This window comes from Sinocyclocheilus anshuiensis, unplaced genomic scaffold, assembly GCF_001515605.1.
Source record: "Sinocyclocheilus anshuiensis isolate Anshui unplaced genomic scaffold, SAMN03320099.WGS_v1.1 scaffold327, whole genome shotgun sequence".
NCBI classification, from domain to species: domain Eukaryota; kingdom Metazoa; phylum Chordata; class Actinopteri; order Cypriniformes; family Cyprinidae; genus Sinocyclocheilus; species Sinocyclocheilus anshuiensis.
In genome coordinates this window covers 634263-653161 of record NW_015548206.1, presented here as the reverse complement: position 1 = coordinate 653161, position 18899 = coordinate 634263, and the positions used below count along the sequence as shown (strand labels likewise).

The 18899-nt window shown below is 41.1% G+C and overlaps 1 protein-coding gene across 1 annotated transcript in view; it reads right to left on the bottom strand.

Annotated features, from left to right (window-relative positions):
* The window catches only part of tmtopsa (teleost multiple tissue opsin a), a 96464-nt gene extending 77958 nt beyond the window's left edge, over positions 1-18506 (bottom strand). Inside the window, exons 1-2 of the mRNA XM_016440273.1 lie at positions 18134-18506; positions 12553-12881 (exon numbers count right to left, since the gene is read on the bottom strand). Coding sequence (XP_016295759.1) covers positions 12553-12881; positions 18134-18506 — 702 coding nt within the window. The remainder of the gene's footprint in view (positions 1-12552; positions 12882-18133) is intronic.
* Between the last annotated feature and the right edge of the window lie 393 nt (positions 18507-18899).

Below are 18899 nucleotides of genomic sequence, written 5' to 3'. Positions count from 1 at the left end.
TATATATACTAAGATTTCTGTCATAGTCAGGCTAACCCATTTAAGCCACAGATCTTATGCAGGCAATATACAATATAGGCAGTATTGCAATAATATATGCAGACCTGCAGCTCTCAGAAACAATCTCAACTTGCTTGTGCATTCATAGACATTCATAGATATTTTCCTACTCTAAATTCCACCCACCACTCTCATTTAAAGTGATTTGTTTCCTAGTTATTCCAAGTATTTCTGAATACTTCCCTCATATGCCACTTCTTCTACTGTCTGTCTGCACATTAGTCTTCTGATTTGCTAGGAGTCAATGTAAAAAAAATAAAAAATACAGTACAGGTGTGACGACCCATATGTTATGTGCGTCATCTCTGGGTTGAATTGTGGTATTGCTCCGCCTTCCCACTGATTGTTCTCTGATGGGTTCATCGAGGACACCTGCTGTTGGTTTCCTGTCTTGCCTTTTAAAAGGCAGTATGACAACTGGCCAGAGGCGAGCTGCATTTTGGACTTGGTTTCGTTTGGTTTCTGTTTAACCTTGTTTAACTACAGACCATTACACTTTCATGCATTCACTTAACTTTACACCACTGATTCCTGACTGCTTCATGTTACATTGTTTCTTTCTGTATAGTTCTATTTTGTTAATACAATTTGTATATTATTCACGCTTTCTTGTGTTACCCCGTTTTTGTTACGTCCTTTTGGAGCCATGGGGCGTAACAAATGGGGGCTCGTCCTCTTCGTAGTAGAATTTGTTTGATATATTAGAATGATTGAAATATTTGATGAATTTGTTAGTTTCGTCGTGTTTTGGATTTCATTCATTCGTTTGAACACAGTTTGTTTGCTCGTGACGTTTTGAGGGAAATCCCGTTTGAATAGTTTGACGTCACGTTGCAATTTAGTCATGTGTTAGGGGACACCTGAAAGTGAATGGTGCTCTAGGTTGATCGCCGTTTGAAGTCACAGACGGGTAAGTGGCTCTTGTGCAAATTTGTTTATTTTACTTGGAGTTTTTCCCGTTTAGGCTTAGCGACTTGTTTCCTTTGAGACATGTCGTTTTTGTTGTTTTTGTAGTGTTGTGGTGAAAGCGGGTAGTAGCGGTTGTCTCGGGAGCACTTCCATGGGGTTGTGAATTTGTCGCTGGTTTAACCGGTTGCAATTTCACCCATTGGGTTCATGTGCTTAATTTCCCCCCGCCAGTAACTGCATGAAGATCAGGTTCTAGTCGGTTAGATAGACCGTTTATTTGGAAAAGGTAGATGGGGGAAAATTCTGAGTGTTTGATTGCACAATTAGTTGCTTGCGGTCTGTGAAGTGTTTATGGCTGATGTTGAAAAGTTTGCTAAATCGCCTTCACATGTATCGTTAAATAAATACACAAAAGAGCAGCTCGCGGAGAATCGCAGAGTTTTATGAAATTAAAGTTAGTGATAAGAGATTCAAAGAAAGTACTATTAAAATTTGAGTTGAGAAATAAATTGATGAAAAAATTAATTTTACCAGCTGAAAGAGCAAACTCAAGACGTACAGGTAACAAGCTTATCTGCTTCACAGTCTGTTTTAACTTTTGACCAACAAAGAGTTATTGTTATTGCAAATAGATCATGAGAAAATTAAACAACAATCTGAACAAGGTAAGCTTGAGTTAGAGAAGGCAAAAATGGAGTTGGAGTATTTAAAACTCAAACTGTTACAAGAAAGTAAGATGAATACCGATAGTTCAGTGGAATCTGGTGTTTGTGGAAGTTTTCCACTTCATCAAAATTTAAAACTTGTTCCTAAATTCAATTAACATGATCCGGGTGTCTTTTTTACTCTTTTTGAACGTGTCGCTGAAATACAAGGTTGGTCCAAAACAAACTGTGTGTTGTTGTTGCAGTGCGTGTTAGTTGGTAAGGCGCAGTTGGCTTTTTCTGCTTTAACTACCGATGAATGCAAAGATTATGATACTGTTAAATCGGCAGTATTGAAGGTGTATGAGTGTGTGCCTGAAATGTATCAACAACGATTTAGGTCATGCAAGATGATTCCAGGTCAGACCCATTTGGAGTTTGTGAGGGATTTGAGACGACCTGTTACACGTTGGTGTGCATCTCTTGATGTTAAAACATTTGATGATTTGCTTGAGTTGATTATAATTGAACAGTTTCAAATCAGCTTCTGAGCAAATTGTGACGTATGTTAATGAACACAAAGTTCAGTCTCCCGAGGAGGCTGCATCGTTGGCTGATGACTTTGTGCTTACTCACAGGAGTACTGCTACTGTTTGGCAGACACAGGAGGGAGTGAGCGCAGCTCATTTTAAAAATACTACACAGTCTGGTCGCATTTTTTCAAGCAAATTTGATCCGTCGAAAACGTGTAACTATTGTCGTGGGAAAGGACACTGGAAAGCGACTGCTTGGTACTTCAAAGTAAAAATAAACTCGCTGAGACAAATAAATTTAAACCTGTTGCAATGGCCAATTCTGTTCACTTAGGTGATATTCAGACTGAGGTTAAACTTTCTAATGATTGTCTGTCTATTTATGCTCCTTTTATTACAGAAGGTCGAGTGTCGTTGTTGGATGGAACTGTGGAAGTTCCCATTAAAATTCTGTGTGACACTGGAGCTGTGGATTCGTTAATTTTAGAATCCATTTTGCCATTTTCCTCGCAATCTGAAACTGGGGAGAGTATGTTAGTTCGGGGAATGGGATTGAATACACTATCAGTTCCTTTACATAAAGTGAAGCTTCAATCTGATTTAGTAACTGGTGAGATAGTGGTAGGACTGCATCCTGTTTTACCAATTGAGGGTGTTCACCTTATTTTAGGAAACAAATTAGCAGGAGATCGGGTTTGGCCCAATGTGTCTTTATCTCCTATGGTTTTGTCTGAGGGGGAGTTGCTTCAGGAGGTTACAAAAGGAGACCCCGTGGCTGTCGCAACTCAGGCTATGACTAAAAATGCTGAGTGTGTGCTGACAGATGAAACCAAGAGAGTGTCGAAGGCAGTTGCTTCTCTTTCTATACCTGACTTGTCTGATCTGTATTTTCCTTTCTCCACAGATGAATTGAGTAAGGAACAACATTCAGATTCTTCATTGGCTGAATTGTTTACTCTTGCTCTTTCTGACAGTGACGTGCCCGATGTTGCCAGAGCATACTTTGTTCAGGACGGACTCTTGTTGAGGAAGTGGAGTCCTCATGACGAGGATTTTGTTGGTGATCCTATTGCTCAAGTGGTTGTTCCCACAAAGTTTTGTTCTAGTGTTTTGGAAGTTGCTCATGAAAAATCTGGTCACCCTGGTGTCAAGAAAACCTATGATTAGGTTTTGCGTTATTTATTTTGGCCACGATTGAAGCGTGATATTTCAGCTTACATTAAAAAGTGTCATACTTGTCAAGTTACTAGTAAGCCAAATCAGAACTTGAAACCGGTTCCGTTAAGTCCGATTCCAGCAAATTGTGAACCCTTCGAACATGTGGTGGATTGTGTGGATCCTCTACCAAGTTCAAAGTTGGGAAGCAAATATTTGCTTACCGTTATGTGTTTAGCTACACGTTTCCCTTCTGCCTATCCTTTGCGCACAATTACATCACGTTCAATTGTAAGAGCTTTGTCGCAGTTTATGTCTGTTTTTGGCATCCCTAAAATCATTCAGAGTGGTGAGGGTACAAACCTTACATCTCATCTTTTCCAACAAGTTTTGAAACGGCTAAGAATTTAGCATAATCGTGCTAGTGCATATCATCCACAAAGCCAAGGAGTGTTGGAGAGGTTTAATCAAACTTTGAAATCTCTCCTTCGTGCTTATTGTGTACAGTTGGATGGAGATTGGGAGGAGGGATTGCCCTGGTTATTACTGGCTGCACGTGAGGTAGTGCAAGAAAGCACTGGGTTTAGTCCTAATGACTTAGTTTTTGGCCATAAAGTTCAGTTAAAAGTTCAGATTCACCAAAAAATGTGCTTTCGTATGTTGATGGTTTGAGATTGATACAAGCAAGACAGTTGGCCAGTGTTAAACTTGAAAAGCAGCAGAAGAATATGAAAAGGTTGTACGATCGCAAAATTGAACGCCGTGTTTTTGAGCTGGGAGACCAGGTTCTTGTCACGTCATTTGCCGTCTTCTCCTTTTGAAGCAAAATTTGAGGGCCCATATGTGATAAAACGTAGACTGAGTGACGAAAATGTATTTTCTTAAGTAATAATTTATCTTCAGTTGTCGCACCACTTACTGATCTTTTAAAGGCCAAGGTAAAATTAGTTTGGTCGTCAAATTGTGCACTGGCTTTTGAAAATGTCAAATCTTTATTGTGTTCTTCTGCTGTCCTTGCTGCCCCTTGTTTTGAGAGGCCTTTTTCGTTACAGGTGGATGAAAGTCAAGTTGGTGCAGTGGCTGTCCTCCAACAGGACGATGAGGAAGGCGTGGTCCGCCCTGTCAATTTCTTCTCCCGAAAGTTTAATTCGTATCAACTGAATTATTCTGTGGTAGAAAAGGAAGCTTTGGCTTTGATTTGGGTATTACAACATTTTGATATTTATGTTAGTTTGGGTCAACCAGTTGTTGTCTACACGGACCACAACCCATTGACGTTTCTGAATTCTTTTCATTGCCCGAATCAAAGGCTCCTCCGTTGGTCTTTGTTTTTAACAAAGCTTACTCCCTCTTACTCCCTTGATATTCGACTTGTCAGAGGATCTGAAAATATTGTTGCTGATGCACTGTTGCGTGCTCCTCTGGGTAATTGAAGTGCAGTTAAATATTTTGCTAATTTTCTGTTTTGTATATTACAGGGATTCTTGACAGACCCCTGTCTTAAGGGGTGGAGTGTGACGACCCATAAGTTATGTGCGTCATCTCTGGGTTGAATTGTGGTATTGCTCCGCCTTCCCACTGATTGTTCTCTGATGGGTTCATCGAGGACACCTGCTGTTGGTTTCCTGTCTTGCCTTTTAAAAGGCAGTATGACAACTGGCCAGAGGCGAGCTGCATTTTGGACTTGGTTTCGTTTGGTTTCTGTTTAACCTTGTTTACTTTATACATCGAACATTACTACAGACCATTACACTTTCATGCATTCACTTAACTTTACACCACTGATTCCTGACTGCGTCATGTTACATTGTTTCTTTCTGTATAGTTATATTTTGTTAATACATTTTGTATATTATTCGCACTTTCTTGTGTGTCCCCATTTTGTTACATCCTTTTCGAGCCATGGGGCGTAACAACAGGTAAAGCCATTTGACAAACACAATCAAATTATGTTACTTTATAAAGAAAAACTATGCGCCTGTTCACATACACATTCCAATAGAATGAACACATAATACACAAACTCAAGACATCACCATTTTTTACACAGAAACGATAACGGTATTGTTTTCAAAAACCTATATGCATAAAGTTCCCCTTCAGGAACTCGAGCTGCGGTGAGAAATGCTTTGGGAACGCCCCCGCGTGACCGCGTTCTGAAGCACGTGTAACATCAGTCCAATGGAGCAGCGAGACGTCGCGAGCGGGATGACGTGAGCAACCACGAAGTATAAAAGCGCATCCGGCAGAGTGCAAGTTAGCTTCTGCTCTTCAGTAGCGCTCTGTGTATGTGTCAGTCTTATTTACTGTTGTCTGTCATTCCACAGGCATAACAAAAATGTCAACGTCAAAGTCTAAGTCTATGGCGAGCAAATGGTATTAAAGACATTGTGTTCCTCCCTGCCCATGATATCTGGCAGCGGGGGATACACACGATCTGTATGTTGTTTGTTTAGGAGCAGAGCATGCACGGTCAGCTCTTGAGGGGGCTGATTGTCATGACTGCGAGACAGCTCTCGCCTGGCCATGTTTGATGAGAGCGGCCAGACTCGCCATCCAGCTGGCAGCGATCCCGATGTTGCCGAGGCGCAGCGTAGACTGTTGTCGTGGGGATCGCAGGTGGATTTAGCGGAGGGATCCAAGACGGGCTCGTCCTTTTCTCGGTCCTCACCCGCTAGATCCACGGCTCCCTCTCAGGGATCGGAAGCCCGCACTGCGGTTTCTTTCCCCCGGCGAGAGAGCCAGACACTTCATCTATCTTCCTCCGAGGAGGTGGATGTGATGAGTGTCGAGACAGAGCAGACTGTGGACTTGCCACCACAGTCCCTCGCGTATGAGGAGCTTATGGAGGTTGTGACTCATGCTGTAGCCAAATTAAATATCGATTGGCCAGCCGAGAAACAGGACGCTCATCACAAGAGTAAATTAGATGAGCGTTTCCTGAGAGCCAGATCACAGCCTTCATGACGGGGCCTTCCGTTTTTCCCCGATCTCCATGCCGATGTGTCAAGATCATGGGAGAAACCATACTCATCCCGTATTTACAACCCCACAGTCTCGAATTATTCCAACATCGTGGGGCTGAATGAGAAGGGATATGGGGCGATGCCAGTGGTGGAGCAGATCTGCCCATCCTCCGCATCATCCCTGAAGGCCCCGAAGCTTCCCACCAGGACCGTTAGGCTGACATCGAGTCTGGTTGGGAAAGCTTATACGGCTGCAGGTCAGGCTGGCGCATGTTTGCACACCATGGCCAGGCTGACCTGCTCAAGGACCTGGATGACAGGGAGGAGGGGGAATCCGACGTGGTAGCTGAACTGCGTCGGGCCACAGATTTGTCCCTCCGGGCCACCAAAGAAATGGCCAGAGCTATTGGCCGTTCAATGGCAGCTATGGTGGCCACAGAACGGCATCTGTGGTTGAATGAATGCCGCAAGCGGCAGCGTTCCAACGTTTCCTCCCTCGTTGCGCCCAGGCCAGTATGTGATTTTTAGCCGTCAAGCTCCTCATATCGCCAGTCTCAAAAACAGAGCATTGCTCTCAGCTCTCAGTTCGGAGTCTTCTAGACTGAAAACGGATCTGCAGACCGTTATCTTGTCAAAGAAGACCTCGACTAAGCAGTCTTGACGCCACCATTTTCAGGTCCCTGAGGGCAGCCCCACCTGGGGAGGAAAGGATAACACCTCAGTATACGGTGCCCAATCCTCCTCAGTGCCCTCACGGAGATTCACTGATACCCCTGCCACCCTTGGTGCTTCAGGGCTTAGTGAGCTCCGACGAGTGAAATTCCCAGCTGCCGCCCGGTGACGGTACGGCACGGGAGAGCTCGTCTCCTGAAGTGAGGGCGCTATAGCAGTCAGGTCGGTCATTCCCTGCCGGTCATTCGCTTCAGGGCACCGAACTGGCTCCTCTAATAACACCAGAGGCCAGCCTCGAGAGGCTGGTTCCTTTAGTAGATTTTTTGGCAGCGTGGAAACGTCTTAAAATGGGTCCTGCAGATTGTAGAGAAAGGCTACAGAATTCAGTTTGGTTCTCGTTCGGTTCTCATCCGCCTCGTTTCAACGGGGTCATTCTCACCCTAGTGGGTCCCAAGCAGGCTCTGGTAATGGAACAAGAAGTAGATACTCTCTTGATGAAGGGGGCCATAGAATGTGTTCCTCCTCCTTCTACAGTCGTTACTTCATCGCTCCGAATAAGGATGGGGGGTTGCGTCCGATCTTAGATCTCCGTCTTCTGAACCACGCTATCAAACGGCTTCGGTTCAAGATGCTCACTGTCAAGCAGATAGTATCTCAAATCCAGTCCAAAGACTGGTTTGTTACAATAGCTATCAGAGGCACTTATTTCCCTCCCTCAACACTGGAAGTTCCTGAGGTTTGCTTTCAGGGGCGAAGCATACCAATATCGAGTTCTTCCCTTTGGCCTGTCACTCTCACCCCGCACTTTCACGAAGTGTGTGGATGCTGCTCTGGCTCCTCTGCGGGCCTGTCACTCTCACCCTGCACTTTCACGAAGTGTGTGGATGCTGCTCTGGCTCCTCTGCGACTCCAGGGCATCCGCATACTCAATTACATCGACGATTGGTTGATACTAGCTCGATCGGAGCAGATGGCGGCTCGGCATCGAGATGTCGTCCTTGCCCATATGAGAGAGCTGGGGTTAAGACTAAACGCCAAGAAGAGTGTGCTTTCTCCACTACAGAGAACCACTTATTTAGGCGTGGTGTGGCATTCGACCACGATGCAGGCACGTTTGTCTCCTGCTCGTATAGAGTCAATCCTCACGACAGTCAAGAGAGTAAAAGAAGGCCAGTCACTCACTGTCAAACAGTTTCAAAGGCTGTTGGGTCTGATGGCAGCGGTGTCCAACGTGATACCTTTTGGCCTGCTGTACATGAGACCTTTGCAGTGGTGGCTCAGGACCAAGGGATTTTCCCCCAGGGGGAATCCGCTTCGCATGATCAAGATCACGCAGCGATGCTTACGTGCCTTGGGCATGTGGAAGAAACGTTGGTTCCTGGTTCAAGACCCGATGTTAAGGGCTCCTTGTCGCCGTGTAACGCTAATGACAGATGCCTCTCTCACGGGCTGGGAGGCGGTCATGAGTGGCCGCTCTGCCCAAGGTCTGTGGGAAGGCCCTTGTACAAGCTGGCGTGCCAGATCCTTCTGTGGGCTCAGGGGAAGCTCCTCTCACTAAGAGCACATCTACATCCCTGGGTATCTCAATCATGGGGCAGACATCCTGTTGAGGCAGGTGCTGAGGCCCGGGGGATGGAGACTCTTCTCCTGAGGTGGTGGAACTCCTTTGGAGGGAGTTTGGCCAGGCGGAAGTGGATCTATTTGCGTCGGCCTTTCCCCCGATTGCTCTGCTCCCGTGAGTTCTGGAGAGAGTACGCCGGGACGGGGTCCGTCTGCTGCTAGTAGCCCCGTTCTGGCCGGCCCGAGTATGGTTCTTGGACCTGTTGTCCCTCCTCGATGGCTATCCGCTGGAGATTCCGATCAGGAGGGACCTCCTCTCTCAGGCGGGGGGCACAATTCTTCACCCCCGCCCGGAGTTGTGGAAGCTGTGGGCGTGGCCCCTGAGGGGGCACAGCTCCTAGCATCTGGTCTCTCAACTGAGGTTGTTGAGACTATACTCCAGTCCAGAGCTCCCGCCACTAGGAAACAGTACGCCTCGAAGTGGAAGCTTTTCACTTCATGGTGCGGACAGCGACTGCAAAACCCAGTCAACTGCCCAATTGGTACAGTTCTGGAGTTTCTGCTGGAGCGATTCTCCGCAGAGTTATCTCCCTCCACTCTGAAGATATATGTGGCGGCCTTAGCTGCTTACCACGCCCTTCTGGGTGGTCAATCATTGGGAAGACACCCACTTGTCACTCGTTTCCTCTGTGGCACCCTGAGGCTGAGGCCAGTACAGCGCACTAAGGTGCCCTCAAGGGACCTGGCTATGGTTCTGGAGGGCTTATGCAATGCCCCCTTTGAACCCATAGAAGTTCCAGTCAAGTTTCTCACCCTCAATACTATTTTTCTCCTCGCTATTTCCTCACTTAAAAGGGATCTTCAGGCACTTTCTGTTTCGGGTAAAGGAATGCCCTAACCATGCCTGGAGCAAACTCCATCGACGCATCGTCTTGTTCCCTCGGGGAACCATGGTTACATACGTAACCTGGAGACGTTTTCCATCTTTAATTGAAAACAGTGTCATGTAAACAACCCAGCTTCAGCTTCATCCTTCAGCTTCAACTCTAGGAGTGCAGCTTCATCCTGTTCCAACACACCTGCCTGGATGTTTCTAGTAAACTGGAAGACATTGATTAGCTTGTTCTGATGTGTTTTATTGAGGGTGGTGCTAAACTCTGCAGGATACAGTTTTCTATCTCACAGGATTCTGTTTTACACCACTGATTTTTTTTTTTAAATTTCATAACTTTTTAAGTGTGTCTTCATTACTAACGTTTTATATCTCAGCTGTCAGTTTGTGATTGTATTATCTTTCTTCATGCATGCTGAAAACAGTGACTGCAGTATGTTAGAATAGGTTGTTTCATTAATCTTGCCAGCAGTTAAAAATGCATCTGTTACATTATTATTCTTTCCTCTGTGGGTCAGTGGTCAGCACACACAATTTGCACTTCATTTCTCATCTTTTATCCAAGCACTCTCCATTCCAGTGAAATAAAATGCAACCAAATATGAAGCCACTACTGATATACAATACATCAAAAGACAAGCATTGACATGCATTATTCAGTTAAAACAAATTGTCAAACAGTATTCGAAATTGAAAGCTTTCACACAAAGTAAACGCAAATACACTCCTTTGAGGAGTGTATGTACAGGTGCATCTCAATAAATTAGAATGTCGTGGAAAAGCTGATTGGCATGTCACCATATTCTAATTTGTTGAGATAGTGAATTGGTGGGTTTTTGTTAAATGTGAGCCAAAATCATCACAATTAAAAGAACCAAAGACTTAAACTAGTTCACTCTGTGTGCATTTAATTTATTTAATACACGAGTTTCACAATTTGAGTTGAATTACTGAAATAAATGAACTTTGCCACGACATTCTAATTTATTGAGATGCACCTGTATAAGGTGATTATCCTCTGAGATGGGCCAGCAATATTCCAAGTTGAAGCAAGTTATTTTATTGTTTCCAGGCTGAAATAATAAAATAACTTGTGTGAAACAATGAAACCACTATATAAAGAACCAAATGATATTCACACTTTTTTCATTTGGTATATTCGTACTGGTCCATGTTTAGTTAAGACGTGTGACAACCAAAGCTATTTGCTGAATTGTTAAATCCATTTTTGATTTGAATTGTTGAGCACTGATGCAAAAAAGAACCTACAGTTATCTAGCCACATTAGAAGACTTGGAATATAGTGCATGTCATATGGACCATTCAGAGGTGTAAAGAGTACCTGAAAACCATATTTGAGTAAAGGTACAGATATTTTACAGTGTAAATTACTCCACTACAAGCTACAAGTCAACAATTGCTGAACAACTTGAATAAAAGTCTTAGAGTATGTGATTTTAACAGTACTTAAATATTTGACTTTTACTAAATATAGGCACAAAGAGGCATGCCAGTGAAAAATGTTAACATTGTGGAGATGCTGGGGAAAACAGGCAGAGACATTTAAATGGAAAAACTAGAACAAACAATAAACCAAAAACCACAGCGAACAAAGAACAGAATGACAAGCAAACAGACAACCATTACATTCAACAACTCACAAGGAACTAAAGAAACACTAGGGCTATACATACACAGGGGGCTAACAATCTTAACAAGATAACAAGACACACCTGGGGAGACTAATCATGGGGCACCAATGAACAAACAGACTACAAACTGACTACAAACACCATGGAAGACAGGAAGTGACATAAAGTCTAAGACAATGCACAGAGAACATGTAACAAAAACAAGAAAGAGTTGATTTGTGAAGAGAGCAATCATGTTCCTTTTCTAATATCAAAATAAAACTGAACAACTCAAAATTGAAAAAAAAAAACATTCTTCAAAAAGTTCTCTTCAGTATAACGGATAAATAAAATAATGTTAGGTAAAATTAAAAAGTCAAAGCCTTCTTGCACTGGATGTGCTGGTTACGGCCTCATTGCCAGCTTCAGTCATGTCCTCATCTCATATATAAAGAGCCCGGTCTCATAAAAATACATATAAATAGTATGCCAAATAAAAACAGAAAATCGTGGTATTGATACGCAAAAAATGACTTTGGCGTGCATATGATACGCACGTGTTTGGCGTGCATATAATACATAATTTGTTGGCGTGCATATGATACGCAGTTTTCACGTACATATGATATACATTTACCCCACAACCCTAATCCTACCCATTGCGTATCATATGTATGCCAAAGTCAATTTCTGCATATAAACAGTACGCCAAATCAAAGCATAAACTTGTGCTATTGATACACACTTTCACGACATCGGGTTGTATATAAAACACCTGTGATTCACAACTACTCCCATTCTCATAAAGTAGCCTTGTTGACAAGTTTGGGTAAGAGCAAAATGCACAAGATATAATACTTTCAGTGCCCTGTAGTTGGCAACATCACTTTTGTAGCCGAAAAAACTGCTGCAGAAAAAGCTAGGTGCCATGCAAAATGTAATGTGTAATTGCAACCCTCACTACAAATGTAGTGGAGTAAAGAGTACAGATGCTTATTCAAAAATGTAGTGAAGTAGAGAGTAAAAGTTACTAATATCTTTGAACTGCAGAGTATCCAAAAAGAGACTCAAGTACAGTAATTAATTACATTTACTCAAATACTTTATACCCCTGGCCCTGGGACCATTTTATGGTGTTCAGTTCTTTTTTGGTTTTGGAGCTTGGATGTAAAAACAGATGTGTAAAGACTCTCCAATACTCTACTTTTGTATTCTACTAAATATACATGTTCGAAACAGCATGAAGGGTGAATGAAAAAATAAGAGACTTTCATTTTGGTCAACTTTTCCTTTAGAGATGCTGGCTGGCAACTAGAACTATAAAGTTTTTGAGATCCCCTACCAGCACTGTGCCCTTGAACAAGGAACATAACCCCAGGATGCTCCCTGCAGCGAATGGACTATAAGCAGCTGCTAAATAGCAGATATCCTAACCTTAATCAAATACTGAACTACCAAGGGCACATGCTAACTTTTTAGTTGAAAAACTGATTTCAGATAACTAATGACAGTGCACAGAGTTTCACTCACCTGTTTAATGGCATGCAGCAGCTTTCCATAGCAGAAGACAATGACCAGGAAGGGGACAATCAGGCAAAAAATAAAGAGACAAATGATGTAAGAGATGTTATTGGCTGTCTTGGTTGTCCAGTCTACAGAGCAGGTGGTCCCATGGCCTTCTGGGCCATAGCGGCTCCAACCAAACAGAGGGGGCAGAGTCCAGATTAAAGAGTAGACCCAGGACATCACCACCCCACCGGCCACCTTCTTATAGTTGGTGGCATCAGCCTCCGTGGAGCCCATCATTGTACAGTAGCGTTCGTATGATAACACGGCCAGCGAGATAAGTGACACAATGCCTGCAGAAAAGATAAAGACATTTTTCAATAATGTTATAATATGATTTAAGTTTAAATAATCAAATGTGTCATTCCATTACGAAAAGACTGCTCACATGGAGTTCAGTAATAGGTATTTTTTAAACAGGCATAGAAAAGTGTAGCGAATCAGCTCATGGGGAAATATGAAATTTTCCCTGCTTCGCATTCCATTAGGTCGTAAATGTATCTGGTGTCAGGGTTGCCATGGTAACCAGGGTCCTGGGCCCTGTTCACAGACAACTTGGCACCCAGTATGTTTATTGGGTGAGGGGTCTGTGAACGTTTGTTAATCTAATGAATAATTGATTCGTTAAATCAAATGAAAAATGGTGTGTCTGATTGGTCCAGACGCTACAAAAGTCATTCAGAAGGGCAGAACTCATGTCCTATTAATTCAAGACTGGCACTGACTGATAAACAGCAGCTCTGATGCACATAAGAAAGTACTTTTGCAGAGTTCAGTTGAGTTGCCTGAGATGTAAGCCTTTGATTCTTTGATTCTGCCATACTCTTTATTTGTTTTGCAGTTTTAGGTGCAAGTGATCTACAAGTCAGCTCTTAAAGCTAAAGTGTGTAATTTATGTACCACTCGCCTTGTCTTCTGTCTTCCATTGACTCTACAAACAGCAGAATGTTTTGATAGCACCACAGAGGCAAAGTGTTTATGTCAAGGAAGTAAATTCAAATATCTGAGATTCAGCTTATACCTCATATTGAATTTCTATTATCAGTGAAGTGGACAGAAGTAGTGTGTAATTTGAACCTTGAAGCCTAGGACTGGCCTGTCAAAAATCTTGGGATTAGCTAAAATTCCATAATATCTTGTGCCATTTTTCCATTTTCCATCATTAATCAAATTAATGGACAAGAATGTGTACATAACTAATGCATTGTATTTTTAAATCAGATTATGTAAATCTTAAATCTTTACATTTTAATACATTTTAATTAGCAAAGATCCTATACAATTAATGAAGTAATCTATGTGCACATCTGTTAGTGTCGAACACTTTAATTTCTAAGTCCGTCAACCCAGACCAGAGATACTTTGATGTCTTCATAACAATTAAATCTCAGTGGCTTGTTCATTATTTTTCAGCATCAAGTCCCCCACAATACCACCATTAATTCTTGTGAGTATTAGGGGAGGCCAACATTCAGACCTGTGGACACTGAGTTCAGCTGACTGTGTGATGGTTTGATAGGGAGGGCGTATGACATAAACTGAAGTACCCAGTTCAAGGGCATGACCGCAATGAAGCTCACCCGAAATCTAATCCTTCTACAGCCCGATTGCTGATCCATTAACTAAACCACTAGACCATGCCACATATACCAAATAAACCCAGCTTTGAGAATGTAGGAAAACATCTTGGTCTTTAGGTCTCTAGATGCTAGCATGGTTATTTGACACCTTAAGGGGATAGTTCACCCAACAATTTAAGTTCTGTCATAATACACTCCAGGCCCGGCTCCAGAATCAAATCACTGAGGGTGCTTTTTAAATTAGTGAGGTTGCTCTAACCTAAATATATATATGCTCCGTTTATAATCATCACCGTTCATCGCGATCTCACATAGTTACGTTATAATCAATGAAGTTCTCTACGCTGCACAATGAATCTCTTACCTACATTGTGTTGACACTTTGTTATAATGAGATGATTAGTGCTGAACACAACACCTGCACAAAAACTCCAGCGATTCTAGTGGTGAGTGGATTCCTCTGGATGCCTCTGATTGGCTGTTGGGTTCAAGAAATCAACAGATATGTCTGTGATTGGCTACACTGGTCAACGTTCTTCTGTGAAACGTTCTTCTTTTTGTTCTTCTGTGAAATATTAAAGATGTTTTGAACATTAAAGTTTTTATGTATATAATGAAAGTCAGTGATGCCCAAAACAACATTGGTCCCCACTGACAATGGGGAAAAAAGAAAGAAAAACATATTACAAATTTTAAACAACTTTTATTAACATATTATAAACATCTTTTTACAAAAAATGCATATATGTATACACACACACATGATTGATTGGTACAATACATGTGTAATGTATTACTTTTTATATTACTATTGTAATATTTATCATGCTCAGCAACCACAGCATTATTAACCATATTAATAACACATTTAATACACATTAATTTAATTTCTTCGAAGTTAAGGAGAGATGTAACTCACATTTTGATGCACTACAAGGTCAGACTTTTTAAAGTGTTCCTCTGGGATCAGTGCTCAAGAACACAGCCCTGTAGTATGAAATTACTTTTTGATTACTTTCTTCAAATTGAATCCATATGAAACCAACAGTCATAAACATTTTATGAGACATGAGGCCTTTTTTGCTTATTTTAATGATAAATTGTCCACATAACATCTCAGAGGAGATTAATCAGATATAGTAAATATCTGAAAAATTGCATAGGATCTCAAGCCATACTGAGGTGGATTCAAAATGTAATATTATGTCTATTTTAAGCTGCCAAGGGGTGATTTTCCCAAAAACAAAGCAATCAAATGTGATTTGATTGCTTGCTCTCTTGCTCTGCTGCATTCACTGGCAGCCTTGCGATGCCAAAAAAGAAAAGCAATCTCTGCTCAAAAGAGACTTACTGGAGAATATAACTATAGAGATCCTTCTCTAGACATACTGTAAAACAAAGCAGTCTGAGGTTCTAGCATGGTTAGGCTATCTCTATCTGATCTGATCAAATGCAAAATAAATAAATAAATAAATAAAATACACATAAAAAAACACAAAACAAATAAGATTAATTTAAAAACAAAACCTGCACGTTTTACTGCTAAACTTATTTATAGGGCATTAATATTTATAGGGCTTTTACATTTGAAATAATTAACCCTGGGTCAGTCTATACCCCAGGTAAATGGAATCCTGGGTTATCTTGCTTCATGTTTCATACTGCTTATACTTTACCCAGGGTTAAAAGTTAACCTTGGATATTCATAAACTGATGTTTTACACTGTGCATTGCTAAACCCCAGGTTAATGTTCTTATTTGCATATTTGCAGTGTTACTGTCATTGATTTGACGAATGCAGCGCGCAATGTGCCAAATAATACACTCCTAAAAATAAAGGTGCTTAAAAGGTTCTTCACAGCGATGCCATAGAAGAACCATTTTTGGTTCCACAAAGAACCATTCAGTCAAAGGTTCTTTAAAGAACCATCTCTTTCTTAACTTTTTATAATATTTTGTGAAACAGAAAGGTTCTTCAGATGTTAAAGGTTCTTTATGGAACTATTTAGACAAAAAAGGTTCCTCTATAGCATCGTGAAGCACCTTTATTTTTAAGAGTGTATGAATTGTGATGCAATACTATTCGTACCCTCTTAAGTCTAAAACATCATATAAGAAAACAAATAATTTCACAAGTCATGCAGACAGACGCTTTTGGCAATAGTTACTATGACAAATACTAAGTGGATTGATAGTAGTGGATTGATGTATGTGGCTGCATGTTGATGACATTAATATCAGTGTTCCTGATTGAACGACAGATAATTTCTTTAAAAGCAAATATACATCTTCAACATCAATGTGTTATTATCTTCACAATTGTATGTCCTTCTAATGTAATTAATGTTTATGAGTTCTGGAAACACAGTGGTGACTGGTGTGATTCGAAGTGATAAATTACTCTAAGACACTATGCAGTTCTGAAAATTAACAGAGAAATGTATATCTCTCTATTACAACCTCACTTTCTAACCAAAAAGGTATTTTGCATCACTAAACTCACAGAGGTGCTGATAGTTATCAAACCCAAAGGCTGAGGTGAGCCTGACATGCTATGGTCTGCTGATAGGTCAGTGTGAATGTCTCAGATTTGGTCACATAGACAAGGAAAGGATAAGAGAATCTTTTAACCAATGCTCATGATTTCTTTGTTTGGCACTCTGCTTTTTCTAGCATTTTAATTTTTCCTTATACCTCTTATCTCTCTTTCTCAGCTAATATTCCATGTACACATTAATTAACTGTCTAATATCTAATTATATATATCTTCTAAAATGAAAATCATTGAAACAGTAACACACAAATTTGTAACTATGTCAAGTAAATGACCCAAAACAGTATTTTATTTCCTGTAAGTTTTGAATTCATGCATCACTAAAACAACAATATAAGTAATACAAGTTAACATGCTAGTCAAATGACATCAATTAAACATGGTGAGAGGAACATCATGAAATCTTTGAATTGTAAAAACATCAAATGCTTCATGTCTCATTTCAGTTAATTTGTGATAAAGGTAGGCAAACCTTGAAAAACCTGGAAACCTTCTATCCAAGTGGTGTTTCAATCACTGAGCTATTGACTGAGAATCACATCATTTGAAGGTACTAAATTTACTTGGGCATGAAATTTGCTGCCTCCAGCGAGAACCTTCAGACTCATCTGCAGTTATAAGCTGCAATTCTGTCTGTGTACTGAAACCGGTGTGGACTGTGTCTTTGTTTGTTTTTGTTTGGTTGTTTGTTTCCTGGATGTAAAAAACTATTTAAAACTGCATTTCTATGCAATTCATTAAAACATTAAGAGCTTAAACACATCTGTGCAATGACTAGCCTAACATGTTTTCACTTTTCTGAATTAAAGTCATGATATTTAGATAAGTCAAAATAATTTAGATTTGGACATATTTGACAAATTAAATGTTTATACTATAGGTGCTGGTATACACTTTTATTATTATTATTTGTTTTAGTTTTTAAATATTACTAATATTTGAAAAACGTTTTGGCACTAATTCAAAGCCACTGAATGTTACAATTTTGGCAGAAAACTGTTTTTTATTATTATTATTATTATATTTATACATAGTTTTTAAAAGTGTATGAAACTAGCATGAATAGAAAGATGACATTTTTAAGAACTTGGCACTTGTCTTTTAAACTACAGTTTAAAAAGCATCTCGGATGTGGTTTATTTTATATTATGCACAAGCTGCTGCAGCACAAAGATGCCATATAAGTTTAGTTATCGCTACACGTTAAGCTAAGCTTGCAAATGAAGACACAATTGGATACTTCAGGTACTTGTGATTAATAGGGGTTTTGATCATTTGAATGATTCATTCCAGTTGAGAACAAATTCAAACTAGTCTTTAGGCTACTGCATACAAAAGCATAACTGATGAACTGAATAACGCATAGCCTACTGCAGGTGTAGAAAGACAGTTTATTCTGCAAAACACTCACCTAACAACGAGTTGGCAAAGCCGTACCACACACATCCAGTGTCGCCGATGAGCCATCGCCCTTGAGTGCTCGCCGCGAAGCTGAACGGCGTGCCCAACACGCAAACCAGGAGATCACTCAAGCAAATATTCACCAACAAAAAGTTGATGGGGGACCGCAGAATCTTGTAGCGGCAGAAGAGCACGAGAACTAGAAGGTTGTTGAGGAATCCGAAAGTGCCGATGAAGCCCAAGGTCACCGCCACGAGCAGGTGGCCGGTGGGACTGAGGTTGCGATAGGAGGAGGACGCCTCCAAATGTTCCTCGACTGCACTGAGGCACAGCGCGCTGTTCGCCCTCCTGCAACTGATCACACTCAAGTTGGACGCAATCATCGCAATCCGTTCTGAGGACACATTGAACAAAAGTCACTGCATTGTTTTCTGGGGGAAAGCAAAACATTTAATGTGCTGTGGCGTTTTGACAACAGACTGCGATCCATAGAGATGATAGTTATTTGGAGTAGAGTTTAAGTGTTGGATGATATGCACGACTATTTTTTTTTTTCAATTGCTGAACTGTTGCTCGGTTCATCGGTTCAAAAGTGGGAATAACGTTTGGCGTCCCTTTGCTCCACCGTGTGGTGATTACAATCCTCATATGCGCTGGAACTGTACTGTGTTGATGTTAGTGTACCTCCTTCTCAGCTGACGTCTAAAAGTCCGTCTGCTCTAGCCTACTGAGGATTACTGGGCGCAACATCCAGGTTAAGATGACAAAACCTCTGC